The 24,156-nt window shown below is 43.0% G+C and overlaps 2 protein-coding genes across 7 annotated transcripts in view; both read right to left on the minus strand.

The window, feature by feature from the left end:
- Positions 1-1,833: 1,833 nt before the first annotated feature.
- On the minus strand, positions 1,834-8,717 carry FBXL22 (F-box and leucine rich repeat protein 22). The gene is made up of 2 exons (XM_081288637.1): positions 8,318-8,717; positions 1,834-6,055 (listed from the first exon to the last, which is right to left on the minus strand). Exons 1-2 carry the CDS (start codon positions 8,662-8,664, stop codon positions 5,713-5,715), a joined length of 690 nt encoding a protein of 229 aa, XP_081144763.1. The 5' UTR covers positions 8,665-8,717; the 3' UTR covers positions 1,834-5,712.
- A 2,555-nt stretch (positions 8,718-11,272) lies between these two features.
- USP3 (ubiquitin specific peptidase 3) overlaps positions 11,273-24,156 on the minus strand; it is a 95,833-nt gene continuing 82,949 nt past the window's right edge. For all 6 annotated transcript variants that reach the window (XM_081290646.1, XM_081290649.1, XM_081290648.1 and 3 more), the window contains 4 exons: positions 16,906-17,024; positions 16,527-16,640; positions 16,304-16,371; positions 11,273-14,787 (listed from right to left, as the gene is read on the minus strand). In XM_081290646.1, the coding sequence (XP_081146772.1) occupies positions 14,622-14,787; positions 16,304-16,371; positions 16,527-16,640; positions 16,906-17,024 (467 nt within the window). In that variant the 3' untranslated portion in view covers positions 11,273-14,621. The remainder of the gene's footprint in view (positions 14,788-16,303; positions 16,372-16,526; positions 16,641-16,905; positions 17,025-24,156) is intronic.

Genomic DNA, 24,156 nt, shown 5'->3' on the forward strand with positions numbered 1-24,156 from the left:
AACTTGTCACTCTGCCAGGAGAGCAGCCAAGTGGGAGGCACTAGAAGACCGCTGTCACTGGAAGGCATACTGTGGATGAGAAAATGAATGTGGATTGAATGTGAGGAGGAGTACGCAGCTTTCACATCCTTGGGGAGTTGTTCAGGGGACTAGGGAAGAGCCACACTTCATACTTGGACCCAGCCCGTGTGATCCCTCTGTGATGTGTTTGTGCATTCAGGAATGACAGAATGAGTGTGTGTTCTGGGGTAAGGGCCATCTTGAGAGCAGCTGTGAGGCTCTATGAGGCTCTAGCTGCCAGAACTTGAGCAGGAAGAGGCAAGGACTGGACGACTTGTCTCCTCTACTGATGCAGGTCCGTGCCAGAAGCTGCTTCCAATGGACTTCATGGCCAGGATCTTTGTCGACAGCGTGCCCCAGTGAGGTGCCAGGCAAAGAGCCTTGTAGGCAGAGGTATTCCACAAGAAAGGTAGAAGGTGTTTGTTTGTTTGTTTCCAAAGAAAAAGTAGAAGAAACATGTTTTTGCCAGCTAAGATAATCTGGTTAATGGCTTTTGCCCAGTGAGAAGACTTAACATGAGAATGATGACGTTTTTGTTTCACTGGAAAAAAAAAAAAGGCTTCAGTTGGAATTGGGTCTCAGAGGGAGACCACAGCATCTGGGGAACCCCAGGGTGTTCTGGGTAGCGACAAGCCCTTAATTTTGTGAGTTGGGTTAGTAGCAGGGTTGAAGGGCTCTGAGCTTGAAGCACTCTCTCCGGGGTGGGGGACATTGCCTAGTCCGCTGGGCCAGAGAGAGTTTCTCTAAGAGAGGCCTCTGCTGCTGAGGTCTTGAACAAAGCCAGGAGGGCTGCTTCCTAATGATAAGTGACTGCCCCTCTTGCTGAGTTGACTGAGGGTATGCAAAGCTAAAGGATATGGCTACAGATTCCAGGGTTATTTCAAGTGAAAATAGTGCTTCTACCTTTGTGAAGCTTTGACCTTTGCTGCCACCAGTAGGTGGCCCTGATGAGTCCTGGTTCCTGCGTTAGGCCTAACAGACTGCTTCTGAGGAGGTCTGACCCCTGAGGGGAATGTCAGGATGGTTTTATAATATGCTGTTTCTCTGCTGGAAAGCAGCTGTTATTCCTTCCTTCTGTTGACTATTGAGAACTTCAGGTGTGTTGAGGGGGGCGGGGGGAGTCCCTCCTCTGAGGATCCTGATGGCCCTCTGAGAGCCTCATGTAGGTGTTTTTTGTAGTCCATGCCCTGTAGAGACTTGGGTGGTTTATTGTTTGCTGACCTCACTGAGTGAACAAATACTTGCAGTTTGCTTATTTTTTGTTGTAGATGGACACAATACATTTATTTTTTTTATTTATTTTTAATGTGGTGCTGATTGAACCCAGGACCTCGCATGTGCTAGGCAAGCGCTGTACCGCTGAGCCACAATCCCAGCCCATTTGTTTTGGTTTTGACCCTTAAGTTTTCAAGAAAAGTTTGACCCCCTGCTTTTAGAATTTAAGATTTCCCCAGATACTTCTCAAGGTTTGGCTTTGTAGTGGGCCTCCTAGCTTTGTGGCCTTTGCCAATGACGGCTACATCTGGTGAGCCTAGTTTTTAGCTTTTTTTCCCCCCCTTTTTCTGATTTTACCTTTTTTAAATTATTTATTCCAATTAGTTAAACATGACAGTAGAATGCATTTTTAACACCATACATAAATGGAGTATAACTTCGTGTTCTTCTGTTTGTATACGATGTAGAATGACACTGGTTGTGTAATCATACACACACAGAGGGTAATAATGTCCGATTACCCCCATGCCCCCTCCCATCCCTTCACTCCTCTTTGTCTAATCCAAAGTACTTCTTTATTCTTCCCTAGCCCCCACCCCTTTATTGTGAATTAACATCTGCAAATCAGAGAAAACATTCAGCCTCTGGTTCTTTGGGATTGGCTTATTTCACTTAGCATGATATGCTTTTGCTAAGAAGCTAAAAGTATGTGTTGGACATGAATCCTAAACCTGGAAGGGAGGTCTCTAATGGTCACATGATCTCTTTTACAGTATGGAAATCCAAGGCCAGGAGAGGGAAAGCACTCAATCAGGTGCAGCAGCCTACCAACAGCATACTGGGTTAGATCCTAGAAGGCTCAGTCAGCTCCCTCCCAACATTCAGCCTGTGCAGAAACAGGCACATACCTTGCACAAAAAACCTCCAAGCATCACCTCCCATTTCCTTGGGACTCTGGAACACCTGACCCAAGTGAATGTGGCCTGATCTTTCTGCTAGCCTGAGAGTCCTATGCACACCAGGCAGCATGATGTGGTTGACTGGGCAGCTTCCAACTAGGGAGCAGCATCCTACTCAAGTGCTGACGTGTCATTCTTAGCTTTCCCTGCATGTGACCTTGGTTACCTTTACCAAAACAGAGTGAAAAGATTTGACATTCCAGGAACTAGGGAAAGTCTATAGTCTTATTAATAAGAGTCTAGGAAGGCACAAGTGGCCTACTTCTAGGTGGCTCTTGAATACCATCAGGCTCTCATCTGCCCAGCTTACCTTCACTGGTGGTGCCTTGTGCTTCTTGACTCTGCCTTTGCTGAACCTAATCTGCTGACACCAATGTTCTCACATAACCTGAGGGAGCTGGAGGCAGCCCTCAGGCTCAGGGCAAAGGTTCTGTTCTCCATCCAGTACAGATGCTGGCCCACCCACATACAGACCTGTCTTGCTTCTTCCCAGTGCCTGAGCCTTGTGAGTCCTGCCAGCCACTCAACTTTTCTAGCCCTCATGGATGTGAGGACACCTGCTCTTGACTTGCAGGCACAGTACATTGAGTCTCATAACTGTCACATAGAAGGTGGTGTTGATCCCATTTTATAGATGAAGAAGCAGGCTCAGAGAAATTATAACTTGGAGAAGCTGTGCACACAAAGCTGGGAGATGTACTCAAGAACACCCCTCACTCCCAGCTGCATATCTTCTCCCAACTAAAACTGAGTCCCTTGGCCTGGCCCAGTCCACAGCCAATACCAAGTAAATGCTGCTTAGATGAATGAGTTGGCTGATTATTTAAGCATTCAATGCCTCCTGGGCAAACCTCTGAGAAGACCTTGGAAGTTGTGTTTCAGATTAAACAGGGCATTCCTCCTGAAGGTGAACAGCTACTGTTGGAAGGCAGAGTGCAGAGTTTGACTCATCAGTGCCCACCTTCTGGGAGCACCTAAAATGGCCCTTGACTCAGGGACCCAAAGCCTCCTGGCCACGGTGGGAGCCAGTTTAGAGCCCTGAAACAATACTGGACACAGGTATCAGCACAGCTTTGGTTTTATGGTCACTATAGTTTGGGTACGTGGGGGTTAGCCTGGAAATCGAACAGTCATTTACAGAAGTTTCCATAGGAAAGGGACTTTAGGGGGATGCAGGTTGCCCCATTCAAGCTCAACCTGCTGTGACCTCTGCTTTACAAACACAATCCTGATCCTTATAAAAAATCCCACAAACAAGGTTTTCTAGCTACTCCTAATTAACATAAGGGAATTAGGAGGAGAGCTGACCTGCCTTTGGTGTCAGGGTTAGAAAGTGAGGGGGAATGGACTACAGACCTATATCCATTAGGCCTGAAGTCAGGATCCTGTTCCCAGACTAAACTACCAATTTAGGGCCAACAGGACCTGCTGGGAATTGGGGCTTATTAAGATGATAAAAGCAAGCTCTGGAGTTAAAGTGACTGTTTTAGACATTCAACATCCTCTCCTACCCCTCCCCCCAAGCTCAAGCTTTCTTTCAACACTGTTCACCATAGTGGAAGGAGAATTAGGGCCCTGCAAGGATCCTTTCAAGTCCAGAGTAATGCAAGATAAACTGGAAAGTCACCTGGAGGGAGCCTGGGTCCCACAGGCTAACAGTGGCCTATCCCCCTCCACTGCAGCTGGCAGCAAGGTGGGTCTGGCTTTTCACATAAGATTAGAAGGGATTATGCCAGGAAAGGGCTTGGATGTTTACATTGTTCTGGTGTAAGCACTGCCCCAGCCAGGGGATCAGGAGGAAGGAGCAGAGAAGCCCCTTCAGCAGTTGCCAGGTGGGGCAGGGCAGGAGAGGTAGATGCCTCCTATGTATCTACCTAGAGAAATTTCTGGGACTTATCTTTTTATTGTCTGTGCTTAGGCCCTAGCTCCTGCTGGGATAAACTGACTTTCAGTTTTTATTTCATCCTTACTACAATCTGTCCCTTCATAGCTCCCTCTCTGATCTCTCCCACTTGGCTCTCCTCACTCTGCAACAGCTACACTGACCTTCTTGCTGTTTCCCTAACACACCAGCCATGCTCCTAGTCTGGGACCTTTGCACATGCAGTTCTCTTGGCCTGAAATATTTTCCAGATGGCTGACTTGGTTTCCTGGCTCACCTCATGTCTCAAGTATCACCTTCTCAATGAGGTTTATGTGGTCAACCCAAATCTAAGTGCCTTCCCCCACCCGTTTCTTGGCCAGCAATCTCCAAATCTCCCCTACAGTTTCTAACTCCTCCAGTGCTCACTACTTATGTATAATTATCCAGAATGTAAGCTCCACCCAAAACAGAATTTGTCTCCTTTATCCTTGCTTTTTTCCCATTTGGTCAACAAATTAAGGAACCTGTTTTAGGGATCGGGATGTCAGAGAGGAGAAACACTTGGCTACAGACTCAGGCAAGGTCTTGGTTACAGCTGGCAGTGGGTGGAGCCAGAGTGTGAGCATTGCTCACCATTGCTGCTCCCCTGCCTCTTCCACTTACCCAGTGTTCCCTGTACCTGGAACTGGTGGCAGAGACCCCTTAGTAAAGCCCTGAAATTACAACTGGAAGTCCAGGCATGTGCCCACGTGCAGCAAATCCAACAGATAAAAACAAAACAAAACAAAAAAACACCTCATTTTTCACCACTTAACAATGGTTCCACTACTATCCTTTTTTTTTTTTTCCTCTTGGTGGTGCTGGGAAATTGAACCCAGGGACTCGTGCATGCTAGACAAGCACTCAACCAACTGAGCTATATCACCAGGCCCTCTACTATCATCTTAGTCAGGGATACTGCTGCTGTTTTTAAATCGTTAACTTTTTTCCTCCCATTGACATACTTTTCCCTTGTGCGAATGGTAGAGTACCCTTGTGCGAATGGTAAGAGTATCCGTTAACTCTCAGTTTACATATGAAAGATGGGAACAGATTATCTGGAAAAGCTTCTGCAGTCCTCCTAGGACCACATCTGCCCCCAAGAAAGGCAAGCAGGCCAGGGTGGCGTGGGCCAAGCCGCGAACCAGCCCTTCGGCGCTGCAGGACTCACTCTGCAGAAGCCCTCAGCGGCGTCGCTCCGCCTGATTCCCCAGGAACGCGCGCGACGGCCGGAGCTCCCTGCCTGTAGGGGGCGCAGCCCGCGAGCTCCGGTCCTACCCGCCGCGGTTAAGGAGACCCACCACACTTCTGGTCCGAGTCTCAGAAGATAACGCAGGCACCTCCCACCACTGCAGAAAAGGGGAAAATGGTGCTGGTATTGAGAACCACAAAGTGTTTTCCAGCCATGCAGTCGTTTAATCTCGCCTTCATCCTCTTTATAAAATCATGATGTGAGGTAGATGGGCATTATCCCCAATGTGCAGACGGGAAGAATGACGCCGAGAAGGCGCGACGGCGGGCTCCAAGGCAGGACGATCTGACGCCAAGGTACTCTCTCCCAGAGTCACGGCCGGCCTAGCTAAGCAGCAGCTTACGGAGAGCCGTGCCCGACGCTGGCGGGCGCGGGACTTGGTCGGGGATCATGGCCGCGCTGTGTTCGGCGCGCAGGACCAGACGCGGGCAGGCAGCGCGCAGGCGGCGCAGGCCCGCGGCGCTCACGTTGCGGCAGAAGTCCACGTGCAGCGTTTGCAGCGCGCCCCCGTGCGCCGCCACGGCCGCCAGCGTGCGGTTGGTCACGCGCGCGCAGTTTTCCAGGCGCAGCGCGCGCAGGCGCGGGCAACTGCGCAGCAGGCGGGCCAGGCAGTCGTCGGTGACGTGGCCGCAGCCGGACAGCGTGACGGACGCCAGGTTGGGGCACCTGCGGGAAGAGCGCTGTGACCCGGGCGGGGCCGAAGCCGGCCGCAGTCCCGCCGCGACTCCTTCATTGCACCTGACCACACGCTACACGGGCAGGGGACTCTGCCTTTTACCGAGTGAGGAAGTCGCCTGCAATGAGCAGCCAGGATTCCAACAGGGCTTTCTGGACAATTTCCCCAGCCTTTTCTGCCGCTGCACCCCCACTATACCTTAATGTTGAGGGTTCTTCGCTCTGAGTTTCAGGAGCCTCAGCAGGGAACCCGGCCCCCAGAGACCCAAGCCTTCTGTGAATCCAGGGCTTGTGGTTCTGGGCATGCATCTTAGTTTTTCTCTGGTCTCAAAGCTTACCTCAGGCTTCATAAAACCTTTGGCAGGATTTAGGAGGGGTTTCCTTAGGGAATGGCTTAGTGACAAGGAAGCCAAGCCCGGAACGTGTGCCTCAGTGTTGGTTCTAGAGCCCAGTTTCAGCTCAGTTGGCTGGGGGCAGTTATTTCATCATCCAGGTGTGTACAATTAGGGACACCCAGGGAGTTTTTGGCCCAGAAAGCTAGAGATCCCTCTGCTCCAGCCTCACCAGCACCTGCAGGAGAAAAGATCTGGACCAAAGTTAGACTTGGCTTATTTTCAGTGTGTCTTTAACCTTATTACTCACTGGGCCTTAGTTTCCCTGTGTGTGACCCTGGGATGTTTACTCATGGGCTTGTGAGGATTAGATTGGCTTTGGGGTGTAAAAAGACTGCAACAGGGCTTCCTATGTGCAGCTGTAACTCACTTTCCTGGAAACAAACAGGACCAGATTGCTTCCACTACGGAGCCTGAGTCTGGAGTCTGTAGCCAGAGGGAGTTGAGACTGGCCTGGTCCTTTTCCCCATCAGCCTCCCACTTTGTTCCTTCACTGCACCCAGCTGGCTTAAGTCCACACAGTTTTGCTGGGGAAAGAGAAGGAACTAAAATATACTGGGCCCAGCCACATTTCACACACTGAGCCCATACCTTCCTTAAATTCTTGTGCTTTCTTTAATTACATAAACAGAGCTGGGGAACTCAAGCCTTTTGGTCTTTCTGTGACACCAGAGCCTGTTGCTAAACCCATCCTATGGCCCAGGAGTTCCACTCTACACCTTGGGTTGGGGAATTCAGCCTCATCCTTTAAAGCAAGAACACAAAAATTCAGGCCTAATCCCTCCCACCTCACCCTCCTATAACCCTCATTTCTGAACCTTGTTAAAACTTATCCAAACAAGCTGGGCTGGTCTAGTCAGGGCCTCGCTCCAAGTCCATCTTCTGTCATCCTGCAGTTTTCAAAAAAAAGAATTGCAGGGGAGGGGGATTCTTTCCTCCCATTCCTGTTCTGCTGCCAGCAAACAGCAGATATTAACCTTGGTGGCAACAAACCAGCCAAGCCTAGTTTTCCATGAAGCCAGCCCAGCTTGTTATGCTCCTGGTGCTTTTTCTCAAAGGTAGGATAATCTGGTGGGCTCTGTAAGCTCCCTGGCTGCTGGTGGGGGATGGGGAAAGCTGGCCTGGTGGCCCAGCCTGTGTTGGGGGTGCAGTTGAAAGCTTCAATACAGGATGTTTGGGGGACATACTTTTAAAATTACTCAATAATTACTCAATATTGATTTGAAATTAAAATTTAATTGGGTAGTCCATAAAATCTGGCAACCCTAGATTGTGGGTAAATCATACCTCCTCTTAGAGGATTAGTTTGCTCCTTTGTAAAAGAAAGCCGAACTCCTGCCCTAGGGCCACTGTGAACATTAGTAAGTTCCTCAAAGGAGACCATTATTTATTGTTACTTCCAGAGTCTGGTGTGGCTCAGCTAAATCTATCCTTCCTCAGCAGCATTTCTCAGACCATTGGGGCTCCTTTCTAGGGCCAAAATGGAGAGGTGTGCTGATAGCTGAATCTGGCAGCCTGTTCCCAGGGCCTGTCCTTGAAACTCCAGGCCTAGCTGGACCCACCCAGCACTTAATGGCTGCCAGAGAGGACAGCTGTCTAAGAGCAGGGACGGCTCAGCCCCAGTGCCTTTACAACAGAGACAGTTCTTGAGACCCTAAGGCTGAGAGGAGTGTTAGCAGATAGGTCATCTACTGAGAGCTGCACTGAGTTCAGGGACTGGGCATCTGCCTTGGGCCTAGTCTGAGGTGCCCCAAAGCAGGAGGCATCTTGATCTTATAATTTGCACTTCCCTGGTTCTCCCATCCCTCCCCCAGAGTCAGCACCAGCAAAACCAGAGCTGCTCAGGAACAAAGCTGCCTACCTGTCACACACCTGGAGGAGGAAATCACTGACCAGGCTCTCATGCCGGCTACAGATACTCCTCTGGAAGGTGCTCTTAAGCCAGTCCTCAATGCTGCACACCTGCACCTGGCTGGAGTGCCAACAGATGGACAGGCTGCGCAGCGCTGGGCCCAGAAGGAAGTTGTCCTTCTTAAGCTCAGTGAGGGAACGGAAGTGCAGCAGAGGCCAAAGAGCAGGGTCCTCAAACACATCATGGAGCTGGGAGCAGGTCCTGGCGAGGCTCTTCCTGCTGTCCTTGTCCAGGAAAGAGAAGAGATGCAGCAGGCACTCCCGGTTAAGCTGGGTTATGTGCATGGTGAACGGCATCCACAGAGTGTACCCAGCCAGGGCTGACCTGCCTCCTGCTGCTCCTCCCCAGCTCAGGGCTGGTGGACATATATGGTTGAGGAATGGTGTTTATTTTTGGCCAACAACTGGTCCTGAAGCTCTTGGCGGTGGGGGTGGGGGGAAGAAAAGCCAGGATCCAGACATACATGCAGTAGTCTGTGGCTCGGCTTATGTTCAGAAGAATTGAAAATCCTGGCAGAAAAGCAGCCTATTGAAGTCAAATAGTTTACTTAAAAGGGATTTCTTTTCCTTTTAGCTGACAATGGTGTTTAGCAGAGTTCTTTTGGTTTTTCCTAAGGCATTTTCATTGGAGGTGGCCGGCCACACCAGCTCTGTCTGGGCTTGCAGTCTACCCACTGGCAGGGAGTGTTTGTATTAACTGGTTTTGTAGGACATCAGTGTAGGTCTTTTGCTCCACCTTTACCACAAAAAGGCCTGCTGGATGTCAGAGCTAAGAATGGTGGTCCTTTCCAAGCTGGGAGCAGAATCCACAGGCCATGCCTCTTTTCTGTTACTTCTGTTCAGTAGACTGGTGGTTTCCAGGTAGGACTGAGCTGCCTTCAAATCCTACTGCCCTCCACTGGAAAAGAGGATTTCCTTAACCTCCCAGATGGCTCTAATTTTACAAAGTTGTTTCATAAAAGATTTAACTGAAGTAATCTTATCTTTCCAAGGCTTTTACTTTCAGCTTTAGTTCATTTGGCCTTATATTTTTTACACATGTCCTTCTGTTTCTAGCTTGTACTTTCCAAAGTATCAGGACAAAGGAGGTATCTCTTAATACAACACTGCACAAAACACTTTTATGTACTTTAATAGGTGTTTGCTGTGGAAGGTAGCCATTGCATCTGCTTTGAGTGTCCTTCCCTCTTAAAGAAACCCATGGATCATCCCCTGCCCCCTCTCATGCTCCTGTGGTCAAGTAGCCTAGGGGTAATATCCATTAAGTTCTCCCTTCTTAAAGCACCTGAGACCTCCAAGTGGACCTACTTCCTAATACCTCTTCATCCCTAGGCCTGTGGCCCTGCCTTTGTTCCCCTGCTGTGATTTCCTAGTTGTGTTGATGGGTTGGTTTGGGGGACACTGTGCAGCTCTAGACGTCACCATTCTGCCTTTACAGTACCTGAGGTAAGGACAGTTTTCCTCAGCTAGTCTAGGGAACTTTTGTTTACTCCCCTCACTGAACTGGAATTGGAAGACTTTTTTCTGGACATGTGGTTGTGACACTGATGACGTGGCCATGCTATCTATACCTGCTTCTGGAATCGAGGCTGGCATGTGCCAAACAGAGGCAGCTAAGGAAAGCAGAGCACAGCTGTCCTGGTCAGCATCCCTACCCTGAGCAGTCTCAGCTGGTCTTCCTGAGCCTGCTACCCCAGCATGAGAAAGGGACTCGCAAGGGGGCCGCTCATAGTTCATCATTTGAGTTGTTCAGAATAACAACTGCAGCCCTTTGGGCTGTGTCTGATTATGCTGCTCTACTGCAGGCGGATACCTAGAAACCTCCACATTCCCTCCCAGAATCCTCTTCAACCATCACTTCACACAGGCTGACCATTGGGAATAGGTGGTCTTTTCAGCTTGTTAAAAAGAAGTGCCCTGTGATCTTGCCACCTGCTGGAGAAGAGCCCCTGATGGTTCATCATGGCTTCCCAGCTGCACTATTGCAGCCCCGATGCAACTGCAGAAGATAGACAGGGAGAATGTGTGGAACCTTGTCCCTTTGCTGCTGCTCCAAGTCAATGGCAAGAGGCAGCCCAGACCAGAAGGTGGGCTTCCCAAAGTGAGCATGCCTCTTGAGGATCTGACACACAAGCAGCTGATGGCTCTGCCCTTTTGGCCTTGTCTCAGCTCTGCTGTTTGGCACAGCAGTGGCACCTGAACAGCACAGGTGCTGAAGGGAGGTGTGCCTTGTGGGGCATGGAAGCCAGACAGTCTGAGCTGCAGGCCATTCTGCCCTCAGTTTTAGAAGACTGACAGGAACAGGCAAATAAGTGAAACAGAAAAGCAACAGGTGTGTAGACAGTTCCTGTGTCTTCTGTTTGCAGGAGGCAATGGACAGAGAAGATGTGTAAGCTCTTGCTTTAAGCATAATTTATTGGCACCACCTCCTTTGCCTGTTTTAGTTTATTTTTTTTTAAAGAGAATTTTTTAATATTTATTTTTTAGTTTTTGGTGGACACAACATCTTTGTTTGTATGTGGTGCTGAGGATCGGACCCGGCACGCTTGAGCCACATCCCCAACCCTGCCTGTTTTACTTTAAAAGATGATCAATAAGCTTTGCTTAGAGCTGAAAAACTGGTTCTTCAGAAGGTAGCTTCTGGCTCTGAGGGAGGGACAGAAGCCTCATTTCCATAAAGTCAGTAGTCACCAGAAAACTGAGGATTTGAGGATTTCACTGACCCCTGACTATGGCCACTCCCTTGTGGCACCACCTACTCCATCCTGCCCACATACAGCAGCAGGTTCAAAGTACTGGAACTTCTGTAAGAACTACTACCTTTTGATAGTTAAGGCCCAGAGCTGGAGTCAGCACATCATTTATTTGGCTCCACTGAAAGGGGTTCAGAAATAACAGTCAGAAGGAAAGAGAACAGACCTTTAATGATACTTTCCGTAGAATAGTTGAGGCTGGTGAAGCAGAAAAGGGATGTGATTACAACTTGAATGAACCAGTCACTTGCACAATTAAACAATCCTCTTCGAATAATACACACTAAGTTTTAATGGCAAACAGTCACATCACAGCACAACCAGCATGTGGAGGCTGTCACGCTCACACCTGAGGAGGTTCTGCACCAGTGATGAGGTGCAGAGACCTGGACCAGAGACAATTCCACACACTCACTGCTCCTTCCTGGGCCAGGGGCATCATCCAATGGCCACACCTGGTCACAGGGGACCCACAACCTGACTGCGGGAAAAGGCCTTGCTATGAGCCTTTCCAGGCCCCAAGTGCAGAGGCTCTTTCGGCAACAGAGGGTCCATGAGAGAGTTTAGGGGATGGTGGAAGTCACAATGGGATAAATATGTCTAAAAAGATTTATGTACACTAAAACAGCACTGTCTGAAGACACCTTTCTCCAATGAAGGAGCGGTTTGGCTTAAGAAATAAATATGTCCCACCCCAGAAACCATGCTGTTGAGTAGGTTCCACAGGTTGAGACACATATTTAACACTTAACCAGGCCCAGCACACTTGACTGGTTTAATTCTATTATATCTGTCATCACTATACACTGAGTAGAATACAGTGGATAAGCAAAGGTTTCTCCACCATGGAGAGAGATTTGTGTTGCCACAAACTGTTTCTATTCCCACCTGTGTGGGAGGACTTCTGAGAATTTCCTGTTCCATGGAGCCACATGACATGAGGCCCTGCCTCAGCATAAGTTCTGAGCAAGAAGCCACATTCGGGTTAGAGACAACATGGCGCGGAAAAAGCCCTGAAGAGCAAAGAAAGATCCATTAACCACGGTGTGATAAGGCTACAACTACAGGATGAAAATACAAATAGGCACATTTACATCATGGGCACTCGGATGGATCCAATCACTTTCCAAGAGTCTTCATGATACCACTCTAAATATTCTGCTTATAATTGAGCAATAAAAATGCTACAAAAATTCAAAGAGGAGGTGTGTTCTTCACATAAACCAACAGTACTGCTTGTCTGAAGACCACTTTCTCCAACAAAGTAGTCCAGCCTGCCACTAAGTTCCACTTAGTATGAAAAGACATGTCTTCATCAGTATGGATTCTGCCAGTCTTTACTGTTCAGTCATCTCAGTGCCCATGCCAAGACTGGAGTCCTAAGTGTGATGTTAGATGATCTAGCTGTCTACCTTCTGAGCCAAAAAGCCTGACTCACAGCAGAACTAAGCAAGGTCAGAGGAGACTTACTTTTCAGTTATATGTGTTTTAATGTACTGATTGATAGATTAGCATAAATCAGTCCAACTCATTTCTGTAGACCAAACGTTATATTTGCATATAGTTCCACCTAATATAATTTAGTGCTGTAAATTATTTTAAATACTAATTGCCTGCTAGGACTCTGATTCTTAACTGTAAGACCTAAAGTTTTACTCTCTGGAGTGAAAACTTAGGCCAGTGTTGTCCAAGAGAACTCTATCTATTGTGGAATGTCCTAGACCTGCACAATCCTAGCCAGGTATGGGCGCTGAACACTTGAGATATGACTAGTATGAGTGAGGAACTGAGTTTTAAATTTAAATAACCACATATGGCCATCATATTAGATAACACAAGTTTAGACATAACTGCAGTTTGCTCCTTGTCGTGTTAAAACATTTATCCAGCAAATGTGTTCTGCTCTGAGAAAATGTGGGATTTATCCAGCTAATTATTAAGAAGGAAAAGAAGCCACCTCTGTTCCTATAACTATAAACAACTGACCTAGGAGGAAAGCCATCAGACTTTCTTTTACATTCATACACTAGAAAAAGTTTTGACTATTTTTCCTTTAAATTAAAAAAAAGAAAACAGGATTGCCAAAAAGTCTGCTTGCCTGGCTGAACATGAAATGTATTTTGTCCTTTGTTGAGAAAAGGAAGGAAAGAATGGCAGGGACAAGAAATGAACAAGAAAATGGCACGCAGTTCAATGCCTGCATGCCTGTGCTGGCAATCCTACTCTCCCCAAATAACTTACAAGTAATGCCATCACCACTCAAAATTAAAGAGCTGTCTTAGAACCCTTGAGCAATCACAAATGCCTTCTTTAAATGAGACTCTGAGTTCAAATTTCAATTTGAGCTCCATCTAAATAGTGCCTGTACCTATTTTTATGGACAACAGTTTTGAAACAAACACTACTGAGTTCACGAATACAAATTATACTTATTCGAAGTGAGAATATTTTTAACTTGCTCTGCTCTCAGGATAGGCCAAGAGAGTTAAAACCCAAAGTAGCAATGACTCCAACTTCCTTCTGTAAAAGCAGACCCCACAACAACACCTGGAGTGTAGGTGATGGCCACCATCAATTCTGGATCATCTCTTCCTCAGATGGCCAAGCAAGAAGCAAGTCTAAAGTAGACATGCAGTTACTCCCAGTGCTACAACTAAAGGGGGATTTAGATGCTGATTCAAAAAGGCAAAGAGAAGCTATGATTTTCTCACCAGATAGCACCTGTACCATGCAACAGACTCACAGATGTTTTTAAACATTATGACATATTTGTTCTTATTTGGATTTTTCTGTATTCCTGACCTGTCTTCCCCCCCCCCCATGAAAACACAAAAACTCTATAAAATGAAAAACCCAGAAAATAGAGTAATTTTTGAATCTGCAGTACAGGTATAACTGGACCAAAAAATTTATTTAGTTATTGCTGATAATCAGCAGCCATGAGACACCACCAGCAGCAATTACCTGGTCTGCTTAAGGATGTACTCTCAGTTATCTTTTACAGTCAAAAAGAATGATTACTGAGCATTCACTGTGAAATCTTATGGGCCACAAATTCCGCACACACATGATCCTTGATTGGGAGTCAACCTGATCCATCCCAGCTGTAAAAAGGCAGCAGGCAGTTATGTCACTCTTCACACTCGAGAGCGTGCCTTGCTTTCAGCATGTGAGAGTAACAAAAGCACTGATGTAAATGTGCTTGAAGTGAGAACTGAAAACATTAATATAAAAAAGGCAAACAGAACTAAGTTCTTGAAACTACATATAAAAATTGAATTATTACAACTAAAGCAGCAAATCAAAATGTCTGCTGAGGTTTTCTTGTAGAACAACAAAAAATTAGTTGGTGCCCATGTTCAATAAGTCACTACTAATGACAAAACTAAACCCAAAACAGAAAATTGAAAAGTGCATAATGAAATTAAATCTTAGATCAAGTATTTATGGAAAATTGGAAATGTTGCCCGGTATAGTTGATGAATAATGATTCAGGAGGTATTAAAGTTTATCTGATCCAGCTTTAGCCTGGCGCTCCACATAAAAAAGGATGTAGGCCTTTGCCTTCACAACGGTCTCTTCATCAGTCAGTGTTACAGTACTGTCATTGAAATGGAACCAGCGGCCTTCATGAGTTGCATATGCCGTGTAATGTCCAGAACCAACCCTGTAAAGAAAAGGCACAAGATCAAAGAATATCAAAAGACTGCACAAATCACAAGTACCTGTGCAAACTTATAACCATTTGTTATACATAAAATAGATTTTAATAAGTTCTATAATTAAAGAATAAATCCTAGAAACTTTTGGTTTAAGACGGCTGACTGAGCCCATCTGTTTACTTTCCTCCAAACCCAATGAAAAGATAAGGAATATACTGATACTGGAAAATAGAAAGGAATACCATCAATTGACCAGAAATTAAGGGTTTTCTAGAACACACAAAGCAGATAGCACTGGATTAATAGGGAAATTAACAGAGTTGTGAAACTTTTAACCTAACAAGTATAAATTAAAGCCTACAGAAACAAGGAATAAATTGCTAGATTTCCTGTCAGGATCTTGGAAAAATCTGAGCTTAAGAACGAGTCTGCCTCAAAGGAAGCACAATCCCCTGATGCTTTGGTCATCAAGAGCTTTTCCCTGTCAGTATGACCCAACTGCCACACATAGCACCCCAGTGTCAGTCCTCCCCATCAGGAAAGAGGCCTGCTAGAAAAACCCTTACTACAAAAAACAAAACAAAAAAGTTACAGACTAATCTTCAATTTGGGTACAGATGAAACCCAAATTGATTACTTGGAAAAAAACAGGCCATGGTGGTCTCTGGAAACAGAAACAGAAGATACAGCCAGGAAAGTGACTATATACTTAATAGGGATTCCAGAAGAGAGAAAAGAGAATGAGATAGAACATATGAACATGTCTATGAGGTGAAGACTAAAAGTGTCCCTACTAGCTACCAAGCAGGAATGCATCTAATATTTTTTAAGTCCAAAGGTAGAGGATCCTACAACTTCTAGAGAAAAAGCTGGGATGCCTATAAAAAAGTGAGAATCAGATTTGTACAAGACTTGTCATTTGCAACTCTGGATGGTGAAGTCAATGGAGTAATGTCTACAAAGCTGTGAGGGAAAAGGATTTTAAACATAGGTATTGATTTGCCCAAATATAGCAGTCCATGTTTAAAGATAAAATAACCATTCTCAAATGGACCAAAAACAAGAAGATATGTGCCCCTAGTATAAGCTTTCAAGGAAAAAATTAAGAATGTAATTCAACAAAGTAAAAAACAAATCTTGAAAGTACATGACATAGGTAAATTACTCTAAATATCATCCCATTTTATCCTCATATAAATTTCAATTGGCAAAGAAAATAAATACCTTTGAGTAAAAATGACTCAGAATATTGTGGGCAAAAGACTAGGTGCTCAATACTGGGCCCAAATGAACCATTTTCCATTTTGCTTTTATATTCCTTCTCTTAGTGCTTCACAACATCCTCTCAGGAATTCTTTCCACATAGAGATGGAAGGAAAGTTCTACTTCACCTACTTTAATGAGTCTGAATTCATTTTTAGGGAGTTCAAAGAGAATTATCAAGACTGGTGCAAAATTGCAGGTGTTCTTGCGCCTGCCACCAGTTGTTCCCACCCACAAGCAGAAGGCTGACATACTCACCCAGAACCATGGTGCACCACTACAGCAGCAAGGTCATACAGGCAGTTCTCTGGGCCACTGTTCTCAGGCTGTGGAACAAGGGAGAAGGCATTTTGAGAACTGGGAGCAGTGGCCAATGACATCATCAGTGTCTCCTGCCTCTCTGACCTTGACTCTCTCTGTGTGAAGACTTAAATGTATCATACAGTACCTTTTTATCATGCTAAAAAGGTAATCACCTTACCTCTAGTAAGTAGCATTTCATGTCTAAGCCTCTCAGTGGAAATTCTACGTAGGTATCAACTTTGTTTCTTAAATATGCTGTCCAATGAAATCTTTTCAAATGCAAGCATAGCACCTGGATGACAGAGATAAGAATGAACACTGTGAACCAACACCCAGTTTATCTTCCAATAACTTCCAGTCTAATGTTGCTCAAATAATATTTTAGGTATCCTATCAGTATTTCTTTGGACCCTTGCTATTGCTTTCTTCCAGCTTTTATTGAAACCCTGGAGACCAATATAGAACAGTTCACACAGTCTAAAATTATAAGAATTTTTTTGATTAGTCAAGCATTTTCCCCTTTGAAATAGCACCATAACTTGAAATTCAACACTTACCTTAGGCAGTTTTTGAATCCAGAACTTTTTTGTGGACTTTTGTTTCTTTTTGCATTTATGGCACATATATAACTCTGTCTCATCAAGTTCTTCTAAATCAGTAAAACTGCGAAGACAATCTAAAATCAAATTGATTTGGGCAGCATTAAAACAAGATGCCTTTTATAAAGACAATGCACACTCTAGAGGGAAAAAAACTGAATTTGAAGCCAAATGACTCAGATTTAAAGCTCAGCTGTATCAGCTCTGTGACCTTAGAAAAGTCAGTCTTCCTCAGGTGCAAACTGGAAACAAAAATAATATCTACTTGAAAAGCTGTGAGGAAAAGAAATAACAAGTGTAAAGCACCTGGCATCATGCCTGACAGCTGGAGAAATGAAAAATGATGTTGGATTTACTATAATTAATAAAAGAATTAGTCTGAAAAGTCTAATAAAAACTCATTCCTGGTGAAATCAAAGTTTCAGTAGCAACTTCTCTCAATATGTGACCTTAGAGAGGTCACAAAGCCCGAAGCTTATAAAAAATAAAGTAAAATTTAGATCAAACATTTTCAAAGTAAACATAGATTGTCACAGAAGGCTAACCTCCAATCTCCAATGAAACTTTTATCCAGACTCTACTCTAAAGTCCCCTACATAAATCATAGCAATTTTTTAAAAAATTTTTAGTTGTACTTGGACACAATACATTTATCTTATTTATTTTTATGTGGTGCTGAGGATCAAACCCAGGGACTGTGCTAGGTGAGTGCTCTACAGCTCAGCCACAACCCCAGTCCTACTTTTTTTTTTCTTTTAATTGTTTAATCTGGGGTTTGGTAAACTGTGGTTCTAAGCCAAATCCAGTCAGCCATCTGGTTTTGCAAATTATTTCTGTTGGTACACAGCTGCATCCATTTGCTTACAAATGGCCTTTTATGCTACAATAGCAGAATTCAGCAGCTGGGCAGAGAGACCTTATGTGCTGCAAAGCCTAAAATAGTTATTCTCTGCTTTTTTACAGAAAGTCTGTCAACTCCTGCAACCAGTCATATTCAGAAGTCTGTATAAAATGTATGTTGTTATTCCATAGAAAAAATATTATTATACCGACAGCTCAGGGCAAGAGACGGATTCTCTCTAATACTTGAGGATCCAGGGTCTGTGTGAACATCTGCTAGAGTTGTGCAGTGGGCAATGTCACTTTCCTCTCCCAGAAGTAGCCATATCTTCTGGAGTTAATAATTTCTTTGCCTATTCCTTTAGACCACAAATATGCATTTATGTATCATTAAACAATGTATTAGTTTGATAAGATGGTTAAACTGTGGAAGGAAAAACAAGACTGTCTCTGAACTCTGAGTTTCCAGGTCACAATCAACCTCAGCATCCTGACAGAGTGTAAGAAAAAGCCTCTATGGGGAAGTTAGTGGGAGCAGGGTCTAATAGGGCTTAGATGTGGCCTGGTATTAGAGGGGCAAGCACAGGATCAAGGGGACCATGCATTCTTGAATATGCCTTTGCCTCATGATTCCTAGTGCCTGGAAGATACATCCTACCTCTGCCTCCCCTCATCTCAATTCTTATTTCTTTCTAAACCTCACCTTCTTTCCTCAGTTTGCCCTCATATTCCATGAATACTGTTTCATCAAAAAGGGTTCCTAGGAAAGGTACATTGTTTCAACATTACACTTCCTAAAGCAAGTCTCAAGACACCAACCCAAACTTGAATATATAGTAGTACCATTCTCAGAGGCGTCCCAAGTTCCATGTTTCTAGCTGTAAAGATAACTGACTATTGTGAAGACTGGTTGATTCTATGAATCCCTTTAGACTGGCCACTATGGTGCCTGTAAGTTGTGAAGCTGAAATCATGGGAGGTTTTATCAGCAAATATTTGTTGCATCATGTAAAAAGCTGTGTGGCCTTGGCAGGGATAGGAGATGCTCAAAGAAAAATATTGTCAAAAGAATGAAAAGACAGGATACAATGTCAACTCACAAAAATCAGTGGCATTTTTGTATTTTAACAATGAACAAGCCAAAAAAGGAATTAAAACAATTCCATTTACAACAGCATTAAGAAGAATAACTTTTTTAATTTTGGGGGGGTTCCAGGGATTGAATTTAGGGGTACTTGACTACTAAGTCACATCCCTGGCCCTATTTTGTATTCTTATTTAGAGAAAGAGTCTCACTGAGGTTGCTTAGCACCTCCTTTTTGCTGAGGCTGGCTTTGAACTACAATCCTCCTGCCTCAGCCTCCCAAACCACTGGGATTATAGACATGAACCACCAAGCCCAGCCAAGAAGAATAAAATTCTTAGGAACATGTTTAACCCAAGGCAATAAAAGACTTGTACCTGAAAACTATAAAACATCACTAAGAGAAATTTAAAAACATAAATAAATGAAAAGACACTCTGTTCATGAGTTCAATTTCCTATTAGTAGGAGGGGGTTACTAAAGAGTTAGTAGATGGCATTGTCAGTCTCCTTTGGTAATTAATTAGAATCTCCAAGAATCTGATAACTCTTTTAAGTGCTGAGATTAAAGAATGTATAATCAGTACTTCCCAGTAACTCATTTGTAACCTTGAGACCAAAATTAAAATGCCTGGAAGTACTAGGCTGCTCTCTTGTTCCTTCTCCCTGCCACCACTGGGGAGCGCCTCAGCAAGTCACATTGGCATAACAAGTGGAGGGCCCCAAATGCTTTACAAAAGCAGGGCCGTAAAGCAGGTCTCCACACCCACACTCACCATCACCTTGCTTCCTTTCTAAAAACAGTACCTCTTGCTATCATCTGTCCTGTCCTCATCTTATCCCAGCAACTTACTTTCCAATATCTTTCCTCCCTGTCTTCTTGAGACACTTAAAATTTACAGACTGACCACCCAGTAGTCTCTTAGCTGTTTTATGCAAAACATAGTGATGAAGACATGTGTTAAAATGGAATAAAAGATACAGTCAGGCTAAGTCCTTTGGAGATACATAATGAGCAATATAAGCTGAGCCTGATTTTTCCAGCAGTTTAAAAATTGGTGGCCCTGGGGCTGGATTTGAAGGTCAGTGACAGAGCGCCTGCCTTGCACATGTGAGGCTCTGGGTTTGATCCTCTGTACCACATAATAAACAAATAAATAAAAAACAAAATAAAGATTTTTTTAAAAAATTGGTGGCCCTGGCTGTCAACCCATTTTGTCCATCATCCCAGATGTGGAACACATATAAAAGCTGTAGTATAGTATGTAATAAATGTAATATAATATATAAGTTCTAGATTATGATAAAACAATCTTTTTTAATGCACTGGTGTCAGTTCATTTAAATACTTGAAGTTATGAAAACTCTAGACTTAATGGGTTAATGAAAATGGAGGAACACAAAGCAACAAAGCTTTCTCAAGATGTGAATGGTAGTAGCTAGTGGACTGTCCCTGGCTATGTGTTCTGCTTCCACAGATGGGCATGGAGGTGAGGTTTATATTGATGGTTTTGCAAAAGTAAACTAGTACATTTTAGGGTCACTCGGGCTTTCAAAATAGTACAATAGCAGTGGTCACATATGTAAATGTTAAGGATATGCTGTATCCAGGGAATCTTCCTCTTAAATAGTGCTCATTTGTATATGTTTTAATGATAAAGATTTTCCTTATTATTACAAAGCAACATGTCCATTCTAGAATTTGGAGGAAAATTAAAAAACAATACACAAAGAATATTAGCATCCATTATAAGCCCTACTTCCAGACATCAAGGTTAAGGGATTTTTAAAATCTGTTATTTAAAAGTTGTTTTATAAAGTCAGCAGTTGGAACTTTAGGAATAATTATGGAGTTTTGTTTTTTAACCCACAGAAACCATGACCAATAGGTATTAAGTTTCTAGGAGTGCTGTAGCAGCTTTTTGAAACCCACAATGGAGATGACTGCAGTAGTGACGGTGAATCTCTATTAATCAACTATGCAACATAATGTGACAGCCTCATTACCAAAACTCCCTCGGAGGCTCCCCTCCAGTACACCAGTCTCTGACCTTAGGCTGCTGCTGCTGCTGCTGCTGTCATGACTGCAGTAGCAAGTGTGGGGATCCTGAACCTGTTAACCCAGCAGGGAGAAGTGTGGGAACAGGGTTTCTTTTTATTTTATTTTATTTTTTATTTATTTATTTTTATTATTGGTTGTTCAAAACATTACAAAGCTCTTGACATATCATATTTCATACATTTGATTCAAGTGGGTATGAACTCCCATTTTTACCCCGTATACAGATTGCAGTATCACATCGGTTACACATCCATGTTTTTACATATTGCCACACGAGTGACTGTTGTATTCTGCTACCTTTCCTATCCTCTACTATCCCCCCTTCCCTCCCCTCCCCTCCCATCTTCTCTCTCTACCCCATCTGCTGTAATTCATTTCTCTCCCTTGTTTTGTTTTAGTAACATACATACTATAGAAATGATCCCTGAAAGTACAGTCTTGGAACAGGGTTTCTTGAGGTGGGAAAAACTAAAACCCAACTAATGAACAATGAGGATAAGAATTTCTAGCATTATCACTATTTTCTCCTAAGGAATTCACCCCACCTTTACCCTCAGTTTTATTTTGCTCCAAGACTTGCTAGAGAAGTTAAAATCAGAATTGTTTCATAACCCTAACAACATATCAGGTGGCAGTTGCAACTACATGCAGCAGATGGGAGGCAGTGTTGTACAGTTGTAAAGCTCACAGGTTCCAAAATAGGCCTGCCTGGATTTCCATCCTGGTATAAGCTCTGCCACCTGTTTACTACTGAAACACTTTTTTATTACTGAAAATTGGAAATAATTTAAATGTCCCCCAACAGGTACTAATTTAGTATATTTTACTATGTATTAAGAAAGATAAAGTTGATAATAGCTATGCCATAGAATGTGCCTACAAAATATCATTCACACTATGTATAGAAGTATATTATGTACAGTGATTTCATTTATGTAAACTAAACATTTATATGGGCATTTAAATTAACAGCATGTTATCTCAGGGAAGTGGGATCCAAGAGGATATGGAACTGTTACCTATTTTTTCATTTTTAAACATTTATCACATAATATTTGAAGGAAGTAAAAGAAAATATATTAACTTATGCACACTTCCTAATTAAGCTTTGCTAAATTAAATTTACACAGTACATAAAGGTGATCTAGTAACTTTAACAAACCAGTTTTACTTCTGCTTTCCATGGAGATGCTATTTGAACAGTTTATATTATGTGGAAGACTGCCAGTTGTTAAAATACACCCTGAGACCCTTGAGAATCTTAGGAGTTTTAAAACTGATGTACATGTTTCCTCTCATGAAGTGCAATAAAGCATAAGCAGCTTCCTCAGATTCTTAATTAAGAAACTAACACATACTATTTTGCTAAAAGAAAAAAAAACTGTTGACAGCATAGTAGAAAAATGTGAACTGTGCAAGAAGAGTAAAAATATTCCTTACATGTTAACTAGGAGTTTCTTATCTTAAAAAAATAAATATTCCTTTAAATTTAAAAAAAGAAATGCTTCAAGGAACATCTTTTGTATATATTATTATCCACATCAGTGAAACTGCTACAACTAAGGAAATGCCTATTACAAGTGGTGATGTCCCTAACCATCCCAAAACAAGTGCACCAATTTATAGTCCACCACTTCACTAAAAGATAGTCTCTAGCTTTATCATCTTTACCCATTTGTGTTACTTACATTTTCTTGAATAGGATTAACATTTTTTTCTGATGTTATAACGACCATTTGCATTTTTTCTTATTCATATATTTTGCTTCAGCAACATCATGATCCTGTACAGATAGCTTTTGACAGACCATCCTTAGCAAAGGAGCATTTCTAATCCTCTCTTAATAAGAGATTTATCTCTTGGTTCTCTTAATCAGTAATGAATCTGAAATTTTATCAAAGCTTATTTGGACATTTTAATTGTCTTCTATGATACTGTTTTAGTACACTACTGGACTGTTTGCTAACATTTAGGATTCTTTGATCTACAACATAAATAAAAATAAGGTATATATTTTTCCTTTTTAATGGAATCTTTATCAGGTTTTACAACTGGGGTTATTTTAGTCTTTGATAATATGCATACTTTCTGTTAATAACTTCAAATCCCAGGGCTCTCTCAAGTAAGTATAACAATTAAAGATTCAAAAGGCACACATGCAATTCTTCCAAAGTGGACTTGAAGTAGGTAGGTGACTTACAAGTAATCAATTACACTTCTCCACCTCCAGTTAACAAAAAAATATTTATCAATCAATTGAAGTTCACCATACTGGCTGTCTAAGAAAAGAAGTGCTCTTATTGATAAAATAGTAACAAAGAGAATGGTAACAAAGAGAATGAGGAATTCCCAGATCCTATCACCTACCTGTTAAGGCTGATAGTAAACTCATTAGCAAAACAAGTCCAGTCTGATAATTGAAAGGAAAGCTTAGTTGAGAATACAGGGAACATGTTTCTGACCAAACTATAATCTCCTCAGGATGGTCTGAGTGCCCTAAAGCTACTCACACTAATCGTGGGTCCACACTGAGAAAAACACTATCTGGGATGCAAGGCAAATGCCACCACCACTTTCCTTGTTTATAGTACCAATCAACCTTATGGTGGAATCTTTAGGTTTTTCTATTTATAGGATCATATCTGCAAACAGGGATAATTTGACTTCTTTTCCTATCTGTATACCTTTCATTTCTTTCTCTTAATTACTCTAATAAAATTTTCGCACTAAATAAGAGCTGTGAAATTGAACACCTGATTTCAGGAAATGCTTTCAGTTTTCCCTATTCAATATGATGTTGGTTGTAGGTTTTTCATATGTAGACTTTCAATGTGTTGAGGTATGATCCTTCTATATTTATTTAGGGATTTTGTCATGAAGGGATGCCGAATTTTATCAAATGCTTTTTCTGTACTGATTGAGATGATCATGTGATTTTTAGCCTTCATTCTATTTATATGTATGTCCATTGATATGTTAAAACATCCTTGAATCTATGCAACAAAACCAACTTGATACCAACTTGATCATGACTTTTTTTTTAAGGTGGACACAATATCTTTATTTTTATTTTTATGTGGTGCTGAGGATCTAACCCAGTGCCTCGCGCATGCTAGGCGAGAACGCTACGACTTGAGCCACATCCCCAGCCCGAGTTATGTTTTTGTTGAGGATTTTCATCTGTATTCACTAGGGATATTAGTTTACAGTTTTTAGGTGGTTGT

This window comes from Spermophilus citellus (genome assembly GCF_964194105.1).
Source record: "Spermophilus citellus genome assembly, chromosome: 4".
NCBI lineage: Eukaryota > Metazoa > Chordata > Mammalia > Rodentia > Sciuridae > Spermophilus > Spermophilus citellus.

Coding starts and splice junctions, on each gene's coding strand:
- FBXL22 (XM_081288637.1), bottom strand. CDS start 8,664: ATGCCGTTCACCATGCACATAACCCAGCTTAACCGGGAGTGCCTGCTG. Junction 6,056..8,317: donor CTCCTCCAGGTGTGTGACAG/GTAGGCAGCTTT, acceptor CTCTTCCCGCAG/GTGCCCCAACCTGGCGTCCG.